Genomic DNA, 13,377 nt, shown 5'->3' with positions numbered 1-13,377 from the left:
GGGAGGGGGGGCATCATTACCCATAATCCTTTGTTTATGTGTGTGTTTAATATTTATACATGTGAATGCATGAATGTAAAGGTAAATGTGTGTGTGTGTGTGTTGATCAGTGTGTTATGTGTGTGTACATCAGCTGATACTTGTTTATGTTGTCTCTTGTGTGTTTACTGTCATCACTGAGCTTTTGTTCTGAAATGTTCACTAAACAACAGGAAGTTCATCTGCGTCATCACTGAGCCTGAGAACCAGCACCTCTGTGTGTGTGTGTGTGTGTGTGTGTGTGTGTGAGGTCCAATATAAGATGACAAACCACAGGAAGTGTCTGGTCCTCACCTCCTGTCACACCGCATATAAAGTCTTTATAAATTAAGACCTGGTTTTAGGATTAGGTTTATGTTAATGGTTAAGATTAGTTATGTCGTTGAGTGTGTGAGAGATGACACAGGGACAATCTTTAGACTCAACGGTTTTATTTGTGTGTGTGTGTGTGTGTTGGGTTCATCCTCTGAGAATAAAGACAACAGTAACATATGGGGACAGATGTACCAACAGTTCCCACTATGGTCTGGCCTCGACACAGTTCAGGTTCAGGTTCAGGTACAGGTTGCATCTCCGTGAGGCCGGGCAGTGGAAACACGCCATTAGTCCTCCTTTGTCTCCCTTGTCTCCTGCTCCCTCCTCTTCTTCACCTCCTTCAATCCATCCTGGATGTTGTCCACAGCGTCCTGGTCTCCGACCCGCTGGGCCAGACTCAGCGCCTCGTGGTAGAACTGGAAAGCGTCGTCCAGCCGTCCTGACGGGACAGGCAAATGGATGGTGAGATGAAGACAGTGGCGCAGTGACCTTTGGTGTGACCTTTGGTGTGACCTTCAGACTGACCTTTGTGCAGCAGGATTCCTGCCATGTTTCCTAGCACGATGTGCTGGTCCGGGTGTCCAGAGGAGCGGCTCAGATCCACCGCCTGTTGGACAAGTGCCAGGGCATCGTCATGGCGACCCTGCAAATCCAAGATGGTTGCCAGATCGCTCATCAACACCAGCGTCTGAGAAGACATCAAGATGATGACATCATCACTCTGTCACTTTCTCCTGTGGGCGTGTCAGTGCCTGTGTGTGTCTCAGTGGGCGTGGCAATATTTGTGGGTGTGCCTCAATGGGCGTGTCAGTGCATGTGGGCGTGTCAGTACCTGTGGGTGTATCTCTCCCTGCTCCTGGCTGCAGATCTTCAGAGCCGTCTCATAGTCGTCTCTCGCCTCCTTCAGGTGAAGCTTGGATGCTCGGTATCGAGCTCGTGAGTCTAAACACAGACCGAGGAGGAGGCGGGTCTCCTTCCTCAGAGACTCATCCTCCTCTGCACAACAACATTGGTGTCAATAAGGTTTTTGTTCTATGTAAATAATGTAAATAAAGATGATGATGTCATGACTCTGACCCGTGTGTTTCTGAAGTTTCTCCTCCAGAGACTCCGTACAGAACCTGAAGCCATGTTCAGCAAGCTCCGCCCTCAAACAACAAACAAATTAATCAACACACTGACAGGAAGCTGTCAGGGGCGTGGCACGAAGATGAGGTTCCACCTCCTTACTTGTTCTGTTTGGCGTAGATTGTGGCGAGTTTCAATGACATCTCGATCACAGCGTTGTCGTCCTAGAAATAGACCAACAGGAAGTCAGTGAGGATGTGTGTGGATGTTCCTCCCAAAGGGATTAATAAAGTCGTCTGCCTGTCTGTCTGAGGACACACACACACACACCTGTGAAGTTCCTCCTGATAACATGACGTTCATCGTTGCTTTGAAAAGTTTCTCTGCCTGCAAAGACAAACACGTTACCATGGTAACCACAGTCACAGTTTTATCTCAGCTGCGCTCTGATTGGTCAGTACTCACGTTGTCCAGCTGACCTTGCACATAGGCCAGGTTCGCCATCTGAGGAAACACACAGGGGTGAGGTCAGGTGAGGTCAGGTGTTGTCAGGTGTGGTGAGGTGTGGTGAGGTGTGGTAAGGTCAGGTGAGGTGAGGTCAGGTGAAGTCAGGTGAGGTCAGGCGTGGTGAGGTCAGCTGAGGTGACGTCAGGTGAGGTCAGGTGAGGTGAGGTGAGGTCATGTCAGGTCCGGTGAGGTCAGGCATGGTGAGGTCAGGCGTGGTGAGGTCAGGTGTGGTGAGGTCAGGTGAGGTGAGGTCAGGTGAAGTCAGGTGAGGTCAGGCGTGGTGAGGTCAGCTGAGGTGAGGTCAGGTGAGGTCAGGTGAGGTGAGGTGAGGTCATGTCAGGTCCGGTGAGGTCAGGCATGGTGAGGTCAGGTGTGGTGAGGTCAGGTGTGGTGAGGTGAGGTCAGGTGTGGTGAGGTGTGGTGTGGTGTGGTGAGGTGAGGTGAGGTCAGGTGTGGTCAGGTGAGGTCGGGTGTGGTGAGGTCAGGTGAGGTCAGGTGAGGTCAGGTGAGGTCAGGTCAGGCATGGTGAGGTCAGGTCAGGCATGGTGAGGTCAGGTGAGGTGAGGTGAAGTGAGGTGAGGTGAGGTGAGGTCAGGCGAGGTGAGGTGAGGTCAGGCGTGGTGAGATCACCAGGCTGTAAGAGTAGATGATGGCCTGGTTGTTGTTAGTCTGATGAGCCAGAGCAACGGCCTGATGAAGGAAAGCTGCGGCGGCGTCGAAGAGTCCACGATGAACACTGAGCTGTTCCAGAGATACAAAAGGTCAGAGGGGAGGAGCTTAACTGCACTATAGAACAACTGAAGCACTACAGTAGTACTGTACTGATGAAGTACCTTTGCCTTCTTCAAGAGCAGAATAATCTCATCTTCTTTCCTCTGAGCTTCATCGCGATGGTCTTCATCAGAACTACTGAACAGAGAGAAGGCTACACGCAGACACACACACACGCACCCACCCACACACACACACACACAGACAGACAGACACACACACGCGCACACACGTTCGACATTCATTACTTTAGGGGACATTGCATTGACTTACATAACGTGACTGTGGAGACAGGTTTATGTCCCCACAACATTAGTAATACCTGGACACACACACACATTGTATTTTTGTGACAAGACTTTAATCTTTTACAGTAATAGCGTGAGGTACTGACATAGAAAACTGAACTAGTCCTTTAACTTACCCAGTGCTGCCCACAGCACCCCTCCTCCTCTTCCTCCTGCTCCTCCTCCTCCTCCTGCTCTGGACACATGTTCGCTCACCTCTGACCAGCAGGTGGAGTGTTTCTGTCTTTGAGTCACGTGCGTGTCTTCAATGACGTTTTTTATTTGACTAAACAAACAAACAGCAGCTCATCAATCACAATCTAACACACACACGCGCTTCAGTATTAACTAATAAGTGTCACGTCGTGCACGTGCACGAGGAAACTGTCCGTCACGCACCTGTTGACCACGTGACTCGGGGCTGCACTCACCTGCGTGCAGCCGAGATCCGGATCAGTCCCGCGGCTGAACACCTGAACCTGTTCAGGACGGAACCGCACACACAGGAGGCCGCCATCTTGACTGTTTACGCAACGACGGACCGGATATGACGATGTGTCACTGTTCGCCTTCAGAATAAAAGTAAAAGCAGCGGAAATGACGTAAATATTAAAGGAACGTTTCCAAACAGCTGAGTCTTTATCTGCGTGGACTTTTATTCTTTATTCAAAAATGTTTTCACAGGTTCCTGGACCACATGAGTCCAGATCCTGGTCACAGGTTCCTGGACCACATGAGTCCAGATCCTGGTCACAGGTTCTGAACCACATGAGTCCAGATCCTGGTCACAGGTTCCTGGACCACAGACGCACTGAAGACAAGAGACAAGTGTTTATACAAGTTTATAACTTCTAGTTTTAATTAAAAAAATAACTATGAGAGAGACCTCAACCAGTCCAGAACAACAGGGTCCGAGTCCTGAGTGACCCGAACACTCAGCTGGTACCACAGGTGGTAGCATTAGAAGCAGCTGGTTCCGCTCGCGCAGGAAACGATCATGTGTCCGTCTGTGACTTATTGAGGACACCAGTCCGTCTGTCCATCTTATATTTGTCCTTCATTTCCGTTGACAGGCTTCAAACTTTAATCATAACTGATTCAACTTTAATGCAGACACAGGATTCATGTGATCATAGATTTCCTCTCATGATTCCTTCACAAGAAAAAGAGTCAAATATAAAAATAGACATTCTATTTCTGACTCTGATGTTACTTTGTGAACTTATTAACAGAAATTACTCATGATTTTCACTGTGTGTAGACATGAGGAACAACTTCACCCCGCCCCCTCAATCACCTGCCAATCAAAGGCAAGAGTCCATTTGTAGACTTTGAATAAACGTTAATGATAAACATCATCATCATCATCTGTGTGTGTGTGTGTGTGTGTGTGTGTGTGTGTGTTACATCATCGCAGCAGCTGAACTCAGAGAGAGTTCTGGTCTCAGTTCTGGTCTCAGGTGAGAGTTCAGGTCGTAAACTGAGCCTTGACCTTGTGCGACAGCTCCACCTGCGGACTAACGTCCACTTCTACATCTTTATGCACCTTTGTCACAGTGCTCCCTAAGCTGGACGGTGCTTGGTGAATCTCCTCAGGTGGTGACGCAGAACCCCTTTGGTTTTGAAAGTCTTGCCGCAGCTGCAGATGTGCGGCCGCTCGCCCGTGTGGTCGAGCTGGTGGGTGCGCAGCAGCGAGCTGGTGAAGAAGAACTCGCCGCAGGTGAAGCAGTAGTGGTTCTTCTCCCTGGTGTGTTTGGATCTCTGGTGGCTCAGCAGTGAACCTGATGTGATGAAGCTCTGGCCACAGTCCTGGCAGCTGAAAGGCCTTTCACCAGTGTGGATCCTCTCGTGGGCTCTCCACGAGTTGTGGTAGGAGAAGGACTTCTCGCAGTACGAGCACTGGTACAGCTTCTCTTTGGTGTGGCTCAGCCGGTGCATCTTCAGGTAGTGGGCGATGGTGAAGCTCTTGCCGCAGTCGTCGCAGGTGAACGGCTTCTCGCCCACGTGGAAGAGAGTGATATGGGATTTCAGGTGCGATGACTGCGTGAACCTCTTGCCACAGGTGGTGCAGAGGAATGGCCGCTCTCCAGTGTGGGTGACCATGTGAGCTTTGAGGTGGGGGGCTTGGGTGAAATTCTTTCCACATTCAGTGCACTTGTAAGGCTTCAGTCCGGTGTGGGTGCGGTCATGCAGTTTTAAACCCTGCAGGCTGGAGAAACACTTTCCACACTCTGTGCAGTGGTAGGCCTTCAGGTTCTCATGGGTTCTCTGGTGGGAGTGCAGGCCACCCTGCAGTTTAAAGCCTTTGCCACAGGTGGAGCACTTATATGGCTTCCTGTTGGAGTGTGTCACCTGGTGGAGCTTCAGACTCTGAGGGTTGCTGAAGGTCTTCAGGCACTTGGAGCAGGGCAGCGGCTTTTTGCTCTTGTGCGATTTGCAATGGAAACTGAAACCCTGGTAGGAGACGAACATCTTGTCGCAGACTTGGCAGTGGTAGCACTTCTCCCCTTTGTGCAGCTCCAGGTGATCATTGAGCTCTTCCTGCTCGTTAAATCCGTCGCCGCAGAACCAGCACTTGAATGGTTTGGTCCCGGAGTGCATCCTGTGGTGGGTCTTCCAGTCCCTCTTTAGCGCGAAGGACTTGTCGCAGTATGAGCACTGGTAGGGCTCATCGCGGTCATGGATCTGTTGGTGGGTGACGAGGCTCATCAGGGTCGGGTAGATCTTCCCACACTGCCAGCACTCGTTGGGTTTGAGTCCGTTGTGAATACGCTGATGCGCCTCCAGGTGAGACTCCTTATAAAAACCTTTGGTACACTGGGAGCAGTAGAGCATCTTCCTGCCAGCGTTGGTCAAGAAGTTTTGCCTCGGTCTGTAGCTACAGAGCTGATGGTGGTCATCTGTTGGAGAGGTCAGAGGTCAAGTCATATTAGAGGAGGGGTGAGAGTCGGATGACGTGAAGCTCAGGCCGATGTTGTTAAAACAAACCAACCCGAACCCTAAACACAGATAGTGAATGTGAATAATACAAAACCTATTTAGAGTCTTACCCAGAGACAGGAAGTCCCGCCCCTCCAGCCACGCCCTGCAGTCTGTCAGTCTGATACACAGCTTCTTGAGGACAGGAAATGACTGGATCTCCACATCCTCGTCTGGCTCCATCTTGATCTGGACATTGCAGAGTTCTGTGGCTTCGTCCTGGAACAGAAACACTTCACCTGTTAGCTGTTAGCATCCTAACCTGTTTTTGGTCCGGATGGTTTTTGTCACATCTGCTGATTCAGCTGTTTGTCGTGCTTTTTTTTTTTAAGCTTGGTACAGATCCGTCAGAATCAGAACCGTGTCTGTTAGCCACGCAGCTAAACTCTTTTCCACGGCAGCACATGTAACTTTAAGCCTGATTGGGGGTGTTTTTTGCTAACACTATGTTTACAGACGTTTCACCACAGACACGATGTTAACAGAAACGATGTTTCACCACAAACACGATGTTAACAGATGTGACGTTTCACTACAGACATGTTTACAGATGCGACGTTTCACCAGACACGATGTTAACAGACGCGACGTTTCACCACAGACAATGTTTCACCACAGACACAATGTTTACAGACAACGTTTCACCACAGACACGATGTTTACAGATGCGACGTGTGACCACAGACACGATGTTTACAGATGCGACGTGTCACCACAGACACGATGTTTACAGACGTTTCTCCACAGACACGCAACATTTCACCACAGACACAACATTTCACCACAGACACGATGTTTACAGACGTTTCACCACAGAAACGATGTTTCACCAGGCACGATGTTTACAGATGTGACGTGTCACCACAGACACGATGTTTACAGACGTTTCTCCACAGACACGCAATATGATTTTCCATAGAAACTAAGGGGGACGTGCAGTATGACGTCAGATAGTTAGAACAGGTGACTAGTTTGTCAGCCTGATGACGTCATTGATCAGCAGCCAATATGATCAATGAAGCTTCTTCAGTCTGTGTGAGGACGGCAGTGACGTCACGCGTTAGCAGCATTAGCAGCATCAACAGCATTAACAGCATTAGCAGCGTGAGCTCCGGTGTAAGGAGTTTTACCGGAACATCGTCGCGCTTCATCCCGCGTCTGAGTGAAGAAACCACGGTTCGGTTCAGACTGAAGATCCCGCAACAGCAGCAGAGAGAGAAGGCGCTGCAGAGCACAGGCACTTCCGGGGGAAAGGTCAAAAAAATCCCGCCCCCTCTTTTTCTAACAAACACTGCGTCCCCCAGCGGAAGAACAAGGCACTACAGACAAAACATTGACGTTTTCACTCGATTAATATTTTATTTTAACTTTGTTTCTGTAAAAAAACATGGATGTATTATAAGAACTGGATAGAGCACCGCCCCTCTGGTTCCGTTCATTCCTATGGAGTTGCTCACCCAGCACATATGCCAAAAAGGTCAAGTAGGTCCAGCTGCAGACCCGCAGACCACTCAACGACACACACCCCCACTCAACGACACACCCCCTCACACTACACGACACTCTGATTGGGTTACAGAAGAAACTGCGTCTGAAACTTGATGACGTTTACGTTGACCAAGTATGAAGAGAGAGAGAGTCGGGAAAACACGGGAAAAACGGTCCAAAATGACGGAGGAAAAGGTAAGAATGGATAAAAAACACATTTTGATATTGAACACTGGATGAATGGTCATTATTTGTGTACATTAAATCATTTAAGTGCGGTTTATTAACCAGTAATGTCTGCTGTAACGATAGCGATTGTAACAGCAAGCAAGACGCGTCGATTTTTTTTCCCTTTTTTTTCTTTTATTTATATGTACAGGCTATAACATTAAGACAGAGCGTCTCATTTTCAACCAAGAAACGTATACGATAAACTATATACTCTTTATATATTAGTATTTATCTGTTTTTTAATCTTTAACGGTGTCATTTGATTTGATTTGATTTCAGTTAGCCTGCATATATTTTAGGACAGGGAAAGTCTTACAGGCAAATGCAGTCCAGTTCATTACTACTTGATTCTGGATTAAAAATGTTCCCATGTTAAAAATACAAAATACAATTTTATTTTACATTTTCTCTTATAGAGCAACACTACGTTCAGTAATGGATCAGGCCCTGAGCTGAGGAGATGCGATTGTGCCAAACAAAGAGGAGCTTGTGTCTCATCTGCAGGGACAACGACGGTCACGTGTAGAGTACGGTGGTAAGTCCGTCTATATTATCAAATATTTCTTCATTTCAATGCTGAAAGGCCTTCATTTCCCCATGAGCCTTACATGTTATGAACTATGATGTTATGTCTGTTTGTCCTGACCATGGATAATTGTGACCATCAGACTCTCATCCCTTTGAACATCAGACACTCACAATAAGTAAACTTACCTAATGCTGGAGCCATGTCATCTATGTGTACTGTACTACATGTGTGGAGAATCTTTAGTCCAGGTGTATTTTATTTTCACTCTTGTTGAGAATTTAGATTTTGAGAAAAAGTTTCAAGATTCCTGCATTTTTATAGATGTCCCTAATAATAGTGATTGTTCTTTGAACCTCTAAGAAGAAATGGAACAATTTGCCTCTCAGACAGGGTTTTAAAAAAGTATTGTTTTGTGTGTTTCTTGAAACTTATGAATCACTCTTCCTGTCTGTCTTTTAGGATACAGTGTATACAAATGCCTCCTTGACTGTGTGCAAAGCCATGATCACTGTGGCTTTGTGAAAAATGTTTTGTCCGTCAGTTTAAACTCTGCTGCAAGACGGCAACCACAAATATTACTGCAACTGTGGCGTCCACGGTGACTCCGGCGTCCACGGTGACTCCGGCGTCCATTCCAGCATCCACGGTGACTCCGGCGTCAACGGTGACTCCGGCGTCCACGGTGACTCCGGCGTCCACTCCAGCATCCACGGTGACTCCGGCGTCCACGGTTACTCCGGCGTCCACTCCAGCATCCACGGTGACTCCGGCGTCCACTCCAGCATCCACGGTGACTCCGGCGTCCACTCCAGCATCCACGGTGACTCCGGCGTCCACAGCAGACCATCAGAAAGAAACATGTATGTTTACTATGGTACTGTGTCATTGTGAATTCAACATGGATCTCTTTTGGAAGTTGTTGACATTTGCATTTGAGACATTATGTAACAATTGTGATTGTGATGATGGTCTACAGGTGCCAGAGGACACTGAAGACCATCCCTACAGCAAAGACTTGGTGAGTCTTTTCTTTCACACATCATCAACCACACAGCTTATGTGTGTGTCCATTCAGAGCAGTGATGTTACTGTGGCCAGACAAGAGGTCACGTCTTCAAAGAGAGGAAGTGCAAATGATCATGGAAAGAAAATGGCTTATTCAAAGTACTTCATCACATGTATTCACTGTTACATATTTACACGTTATCTCATCTAATTTTAGGAAAGGCCCAACAAGCCAAACAGCAACCGTGTGACTCCAGTTGTCTGTTAATTAATGTCATTACTCAGGATGAAGGCATGCTGCAATACCGTAAGGTGAGTGACAATGGCATTTTTTGTGGTGTTTATGTATTTATATATGAATACCCAAGCTAAACACATATAATATATTTATAGAAAATCATCAGAGGCAACATTGTGTCTCCCTGGGCCAAGAAGGAGGACAGGGTCTTCATTCTTTTTGAAGATGATGACCAAGTGGACCAGGTGATGCACTTCTTGTCTGGAGTGGTTGAAAGTCCACAGACAGATAAGAAGTCTGCAGATCCTGTGGCTTCAATCATACAGAGGTGAGATATCAGACACTGACACTGATTTGTAGACTACATGTTTTATGTGACTGCATATGTCTCCTTTTAACACACGCTCACTGTCCAACACAATCTGAAATCTTAATCATTGATTGATGTCCCTGCAGCTGTACTCTCCATCTCCCTGGACAAAGACAAAGACTGAATTTCTTGAATTTCCTTCGGGATCAATAAAGTATCTATCTAAGACATGGACACATGTGGAACTCAGTTTGACTCCAGGTAAACTGATCATTTAGGAAACTGTTAATCCAATTTTCACAACAGTTTATATCCCATAATGTATGTGAGTGTCATTAATGACTTCATTATTTTGTTATATCATTTTGTCTCATCAGCGAGATAACTCAGCTTCAGAGCCACATGTCCAAGCAAGGCTCAAACTGAAAGCCTTAGAGAGTGAGGACTTTGTTGTTAGGCGCCTGTAATCCCTGACAACTTTTTGAAAAATGTAAATAGTTAATTGTCTGCTATGCATACAAATAAAAACGATATATCAATCATTACTTGTATTCATTACATGGATTTGAAAGTTATACAACTTCCTGTGCAGATTCAAGGGTTTCAGGGCTTTTGTTTTACTTTCATCAAAAATACCTACTGATGTCCAACTGGCTGGGTTTGATTCAGATACCAATGTTTCATATATCTTCCTGTAAATAGGTAACATCTCCTTAATGACGCACTCAGCAAATCTTGTCTACTTAACATCTGTCTGTCACCACCAGCTGGACCACACCAGCACAGAATTTTAGGAGGGTTTTTTTCAGGTTAAAAAGATGATCAAGTAGAACTTTATTATTAGTTGTAATAGTTGTTCTGTCCAATTGAACAACATGTCAAACTACAGACTAATAAGACATTCAATAAATGTAGGCCTATATTAAACACACCTTAAACACATACAGGTTGCCATGATGTTGGAAGTTTGCAAAAACAAATGAAATTATTCAAAACATTACATTTACATAAGCGTGTTCACAGTGTAATTTTGGGGGTCAGTATCACGTTATAACGTGATACTATATTGTATCAACGTGATAACTATATAAACGTGATACTATATTGTATCAACGTGATAATTATATAAACGTGATACTATATTGTATCAACGTGATAACTATATAAACGTGATACTATATTGTATCAACATGATAACTATATAAACGTGATACTATATTGTATCAACTGATAACTATATAAACGTGATACTATATTGTATCAACGTGATAATTATATCATATAAATGTGATACTATGTTGTATAAACGTGATAATTAACTCACATAAACGTGATACTATATTGTTTAAACGTGATAATTAAATGTTGAAAGAACTGCGTGCCTGATTCCAATCGGCATTTATATATTTTAGCAGTTTGGCTATAACATTTCATAGTTTACAAAGTGACATTAATTATTCACAAATTGCACAGAAATAACATTTCTGTGTTCATAAAAGTCAACACGAGTGTTTATTCTTTATTCCTGTCGCACACTGGGATAAAAGTCTCTTGTCAACAAGTGTCTGAAATACGCGTGTGTAAATAAAGTTTCAATAAAAGTAACATCACGTTAGCAAACGTCATCACATTTGAGACGCAGTCTCTTCTGTGACCCAATCAGAGTGTCGTGAAGTGTGAGGGGGTGTGTCGTAGAGTGGTCTGCGGGTCTGCAGTTGGACCGACTTGATTTTTTGTTGCAGTTCACGGAAGTGGCCACCATTACAAAATTGCCTTCAAGGCAGAGGGGGCGGTGCTATATTTAGTTCTTATAATACATCCATGTAAAAAACTCAGTGGCCGTTTCTCAATACTCAAGTAAGCAAGTATGTACTTGCAAGTATGTACTTGCTTACTTGGGAAGTATATACTTGAGAAGTACGCTGGGAGTATATACTTCCCAAGTACGTGAGTACACAAGTATGTGGTTGTTTCTCAATACTCAAGTATGCAAGTATGTATGTATTGTTCTGCTATTTGAATGGTGGCTGGCGCCAAGTGCTGCAGCCTCATTACCGCCACCTACGGTGTTGATAAATGAACATATGAAATACTTTTAATAAATGCATATATGTTATTATTTTTACATTTTAAATATTTAACTTCATTTATTTCTATTAAAATATACAATACAAATATTACAATGTGGAAAATAGATGTTACAGTATTGTAGAGATATATATATAGATATATACAGTATATATATATATACACACACACACACACACACATATATATATACACACACATATAAATGTATGACGTGTACAAATATATACTACTCTACATACTATACATATCTAATATTTACATATTATATTTAAATACAGATACAATGACCGTGCGACTTTAATATGAATCTAACATTCAAAGTTAAAATAAATAAAACATTAACAATATACAAACCTTCAAACTGTCAGGTCAAAACGTTTCCATTAAAAACAAAATAACACGCCAACAACAAATCTATGGATCACACCAAGCATCTAATGACAGCGAAGTCTGAGCCAGCGGATCATTTCATCAGGACATGATCCGCAAGTACGCACAAGTATGGATATTGACAACCCATGTTTCCATGTTCCATCATGGAATTTAGAGCTCTAACTGCAGTGACTGTTTGAATGTAGCTGCTTATCTTACGACCTTTGACTGTGTTTATATTTACACGTGGAAACAAAGTCACGAGTGAAAACATTGAGTCATTTTGATCCATATTCTCATCTTCACTTTGCCTCAAAATATCAAATCACATGTAACAGCATTTTATCATGAATGAAAAGATGAATGACTTGTTCATATTTCTGCTCAACTGGAATCAATGAGGCTGCGCCCTGTGTGTTTACCCATTGCCATGGTGAATCGTAGTCACACACACCTGACTGAACTAATGCTGATCAGCTGTTCTGGAGTTTGAACTCAAGTTTGTTGAACCTGCTTTCTGAAACAGGCCCTTTGGTCCGGCTCTTCATGTTGTTTCGTGTGAAAACCTTGGACTGGTTGTCATGACAACACACTTAAAAAAAACAAAAACTACTGAACAGGAAGTGTTTGTGATCAACGCATTTATTTTGACACTTGTTGTTACATCAGTGAGTCAGCAGAGAGCGCCGTTACTTCATCCCTGAAACAGAAACACCTTTTATTCTTCCATGTTTGTGATCATGTGACACCAGCACTGGGATCAGATAAACGCTTCGGTCCGTCTTTGTCACAGCAACCCCGCGCTCAGAACACACTGCCTGGCGGAGGCGCTATAATTCGGCCTTCTGTTTACATCATCTCCCAACACAGTGACTCCGCTCACACAGCTGAAAACTCACCTTCTGATGTCACCGATGACATCACAACATCCTCTTCAGTGGCTCAGTGAGGACTCTGCGAGGACCAATCAGAAAGCAGCGTTAGTGAAAAGGTGGAGCCTCCACTGAAGAACACAGATCTGACCCTGGATCAGAATGCGCTTCAGTCCGGTTATGTCACGGCCCCTTCCATCTGTGAACAGACTGCTGGGAAGGGGCTTCAGTCGGCCTTTTATTACATCACTTCCAGCCAGAATCAGAGTCACCAT

At 44.8% G+C, this 13,377-nt stretch overlaps 2 protein-coding genes and 2 long non-coding RNA genes across 15 annotated transcripts in view; 1 reads left to right on the top strand and 3 right to left on the bottom strand.

The window, feature by feature from the left end:
• Positions 1 to 453: 453 nt before the first annotated feature.
• ttc19 (tetratricopeptide repeat domain 19) lies at positions 454 to 3,543 on the bottom strand. Of its 2 annotated transcripts, none has more exons than XM_058621128.1 (11): positions 3,419 to 3,543; positions 3,125 to 3,273; positions 2,763 to 2,854; positions 2,560 to 2,670; positions 1,888 to 1,926; positions 1,753 to 1,809; positions 1,585 to 1,646; positions 1,432 to 1,502; positions 1,187 to 1,350; positions 880 to 997; positions 454 to 793 (listed from the first exon to the last, which is right to left on the bottom strand). In XM_058621128.1, the coding sequence occupies exons 1-11, from the start codon at positions 3,502 to 3,504 to the stop codon at positions 642 to 644; spliced, it is 1,101 nt and encodes a 366-aa protein (XP_058477111.1). In that variant the 5' UTR covers positions 3,505 to 3,543; the 3' UTR covers positions 454 to 641. The 2 variants fall into 2 exon arrangements, with proteins under 2 accessions (XP_058477111.1, XP_058477027.1); XM_058621044.1 differs by having other exon boundaries at positions 880 to 1,042; positions 3,419 to 3,541.
• Positions 3,544 to 3,623: 80 nt separating this feature from the next.
• On the bottom strand, positions 3,624 to 7,224 carry LOC131448424 (zinc finger protein 664-like). The gene is made up of 3 exons (XM_058620911.1): positions 7,097 to 7,224; positions 6,038 to 6,185; positions 3,624 to 5,887 (listed from the first exon to the last, which is right to left on the bottom strand). Exons 1-3 carry the CDS (start codon positions 7,115 to 7,117, stop codon positions 4,551 to 4,553), a joined length of 1,506 nt encoding a protein of 501 aa, XP_058476894.1. The 5' UTR covers positions 7,118 to 7,224; the 3' UTR covers positions 3,624 to 4,550.
• A 79-nt stretch (positions 7,225 to 7,303) lies between these two features.
• On the top strand, positions 7,304 to 10,309 carry LOC131448680 (uncharacterized). Of its 4 annotated transcripts, XR_009234217.1 has the most exons (8): positions 7,304 to 7,649; positions 8,102 to 8,220; positions 8,674 to 9,074; positions 9,191 to 9,232; positions 9,437 to 9,531; positions 9,613 to 9,785; positions 9,914 to 10,028; positions 10,145 to 10,309. It is a non-coding gene; the product is annotated as an uncharacterized LOC131448680 (long non-coding RNA). The 4 variants fall into 4 exon arrangements; XR_009234216.1 differs by having other exon boundaries at positions 8,756 to 9,074; positions 9,914 to 10,309; XR_009234214.1 differs by having other exon boundaries at positions 9,914 to 10,309.
• Positions 10,310 to 12,854: 2,545 nt separating this feature from the next.
• Positions 12,855 to 13,377, bottom strand: part of LOC131463646 (uncharacterized) — a 4,284-nt gene continuing 3,761 nt past the window's right edge. For 4 of the 8 annotated variants that reach the window (XR_009241083.1, XR_009241078.1, XR_009241080.1 and 1 more), the window contains exons 6-7: positions 13,130 to 13,184; positions 12,855 to 12,930 (exon numbers count right to left, since the gene is read on the bottom strand). This is a non-coding gene — a long non-coding RNA (uncharacterized LOC131463646). Of the gene's footprint in view, positions 12,946 to 13,129; positions 13,313 to 13,377 lie in introns of all 8 variants that reach the window. The other 4 variants (XR_009241082.1, XR_009241092.1, XR_009241091.1 and 1 more) reach the window with 2 other exon arrangements.

This window comes from Solea solea, chromosome 1 (genome assembly GCF_958295425.1).
Source record: "Solea solea chromosome 1, fSolSol10.1, whole genome shotgun sequence".
In the NCBI taxonomy this organism is placed as follows: Eukaryota; Metazoa; Chordata; class Actinopteri; order Pleuronectiformes; family Soleidae; genus Solea; species Solea solea.
This window is presented reverse-complemented; position numbering and strand designations above follow the sequence as displayed.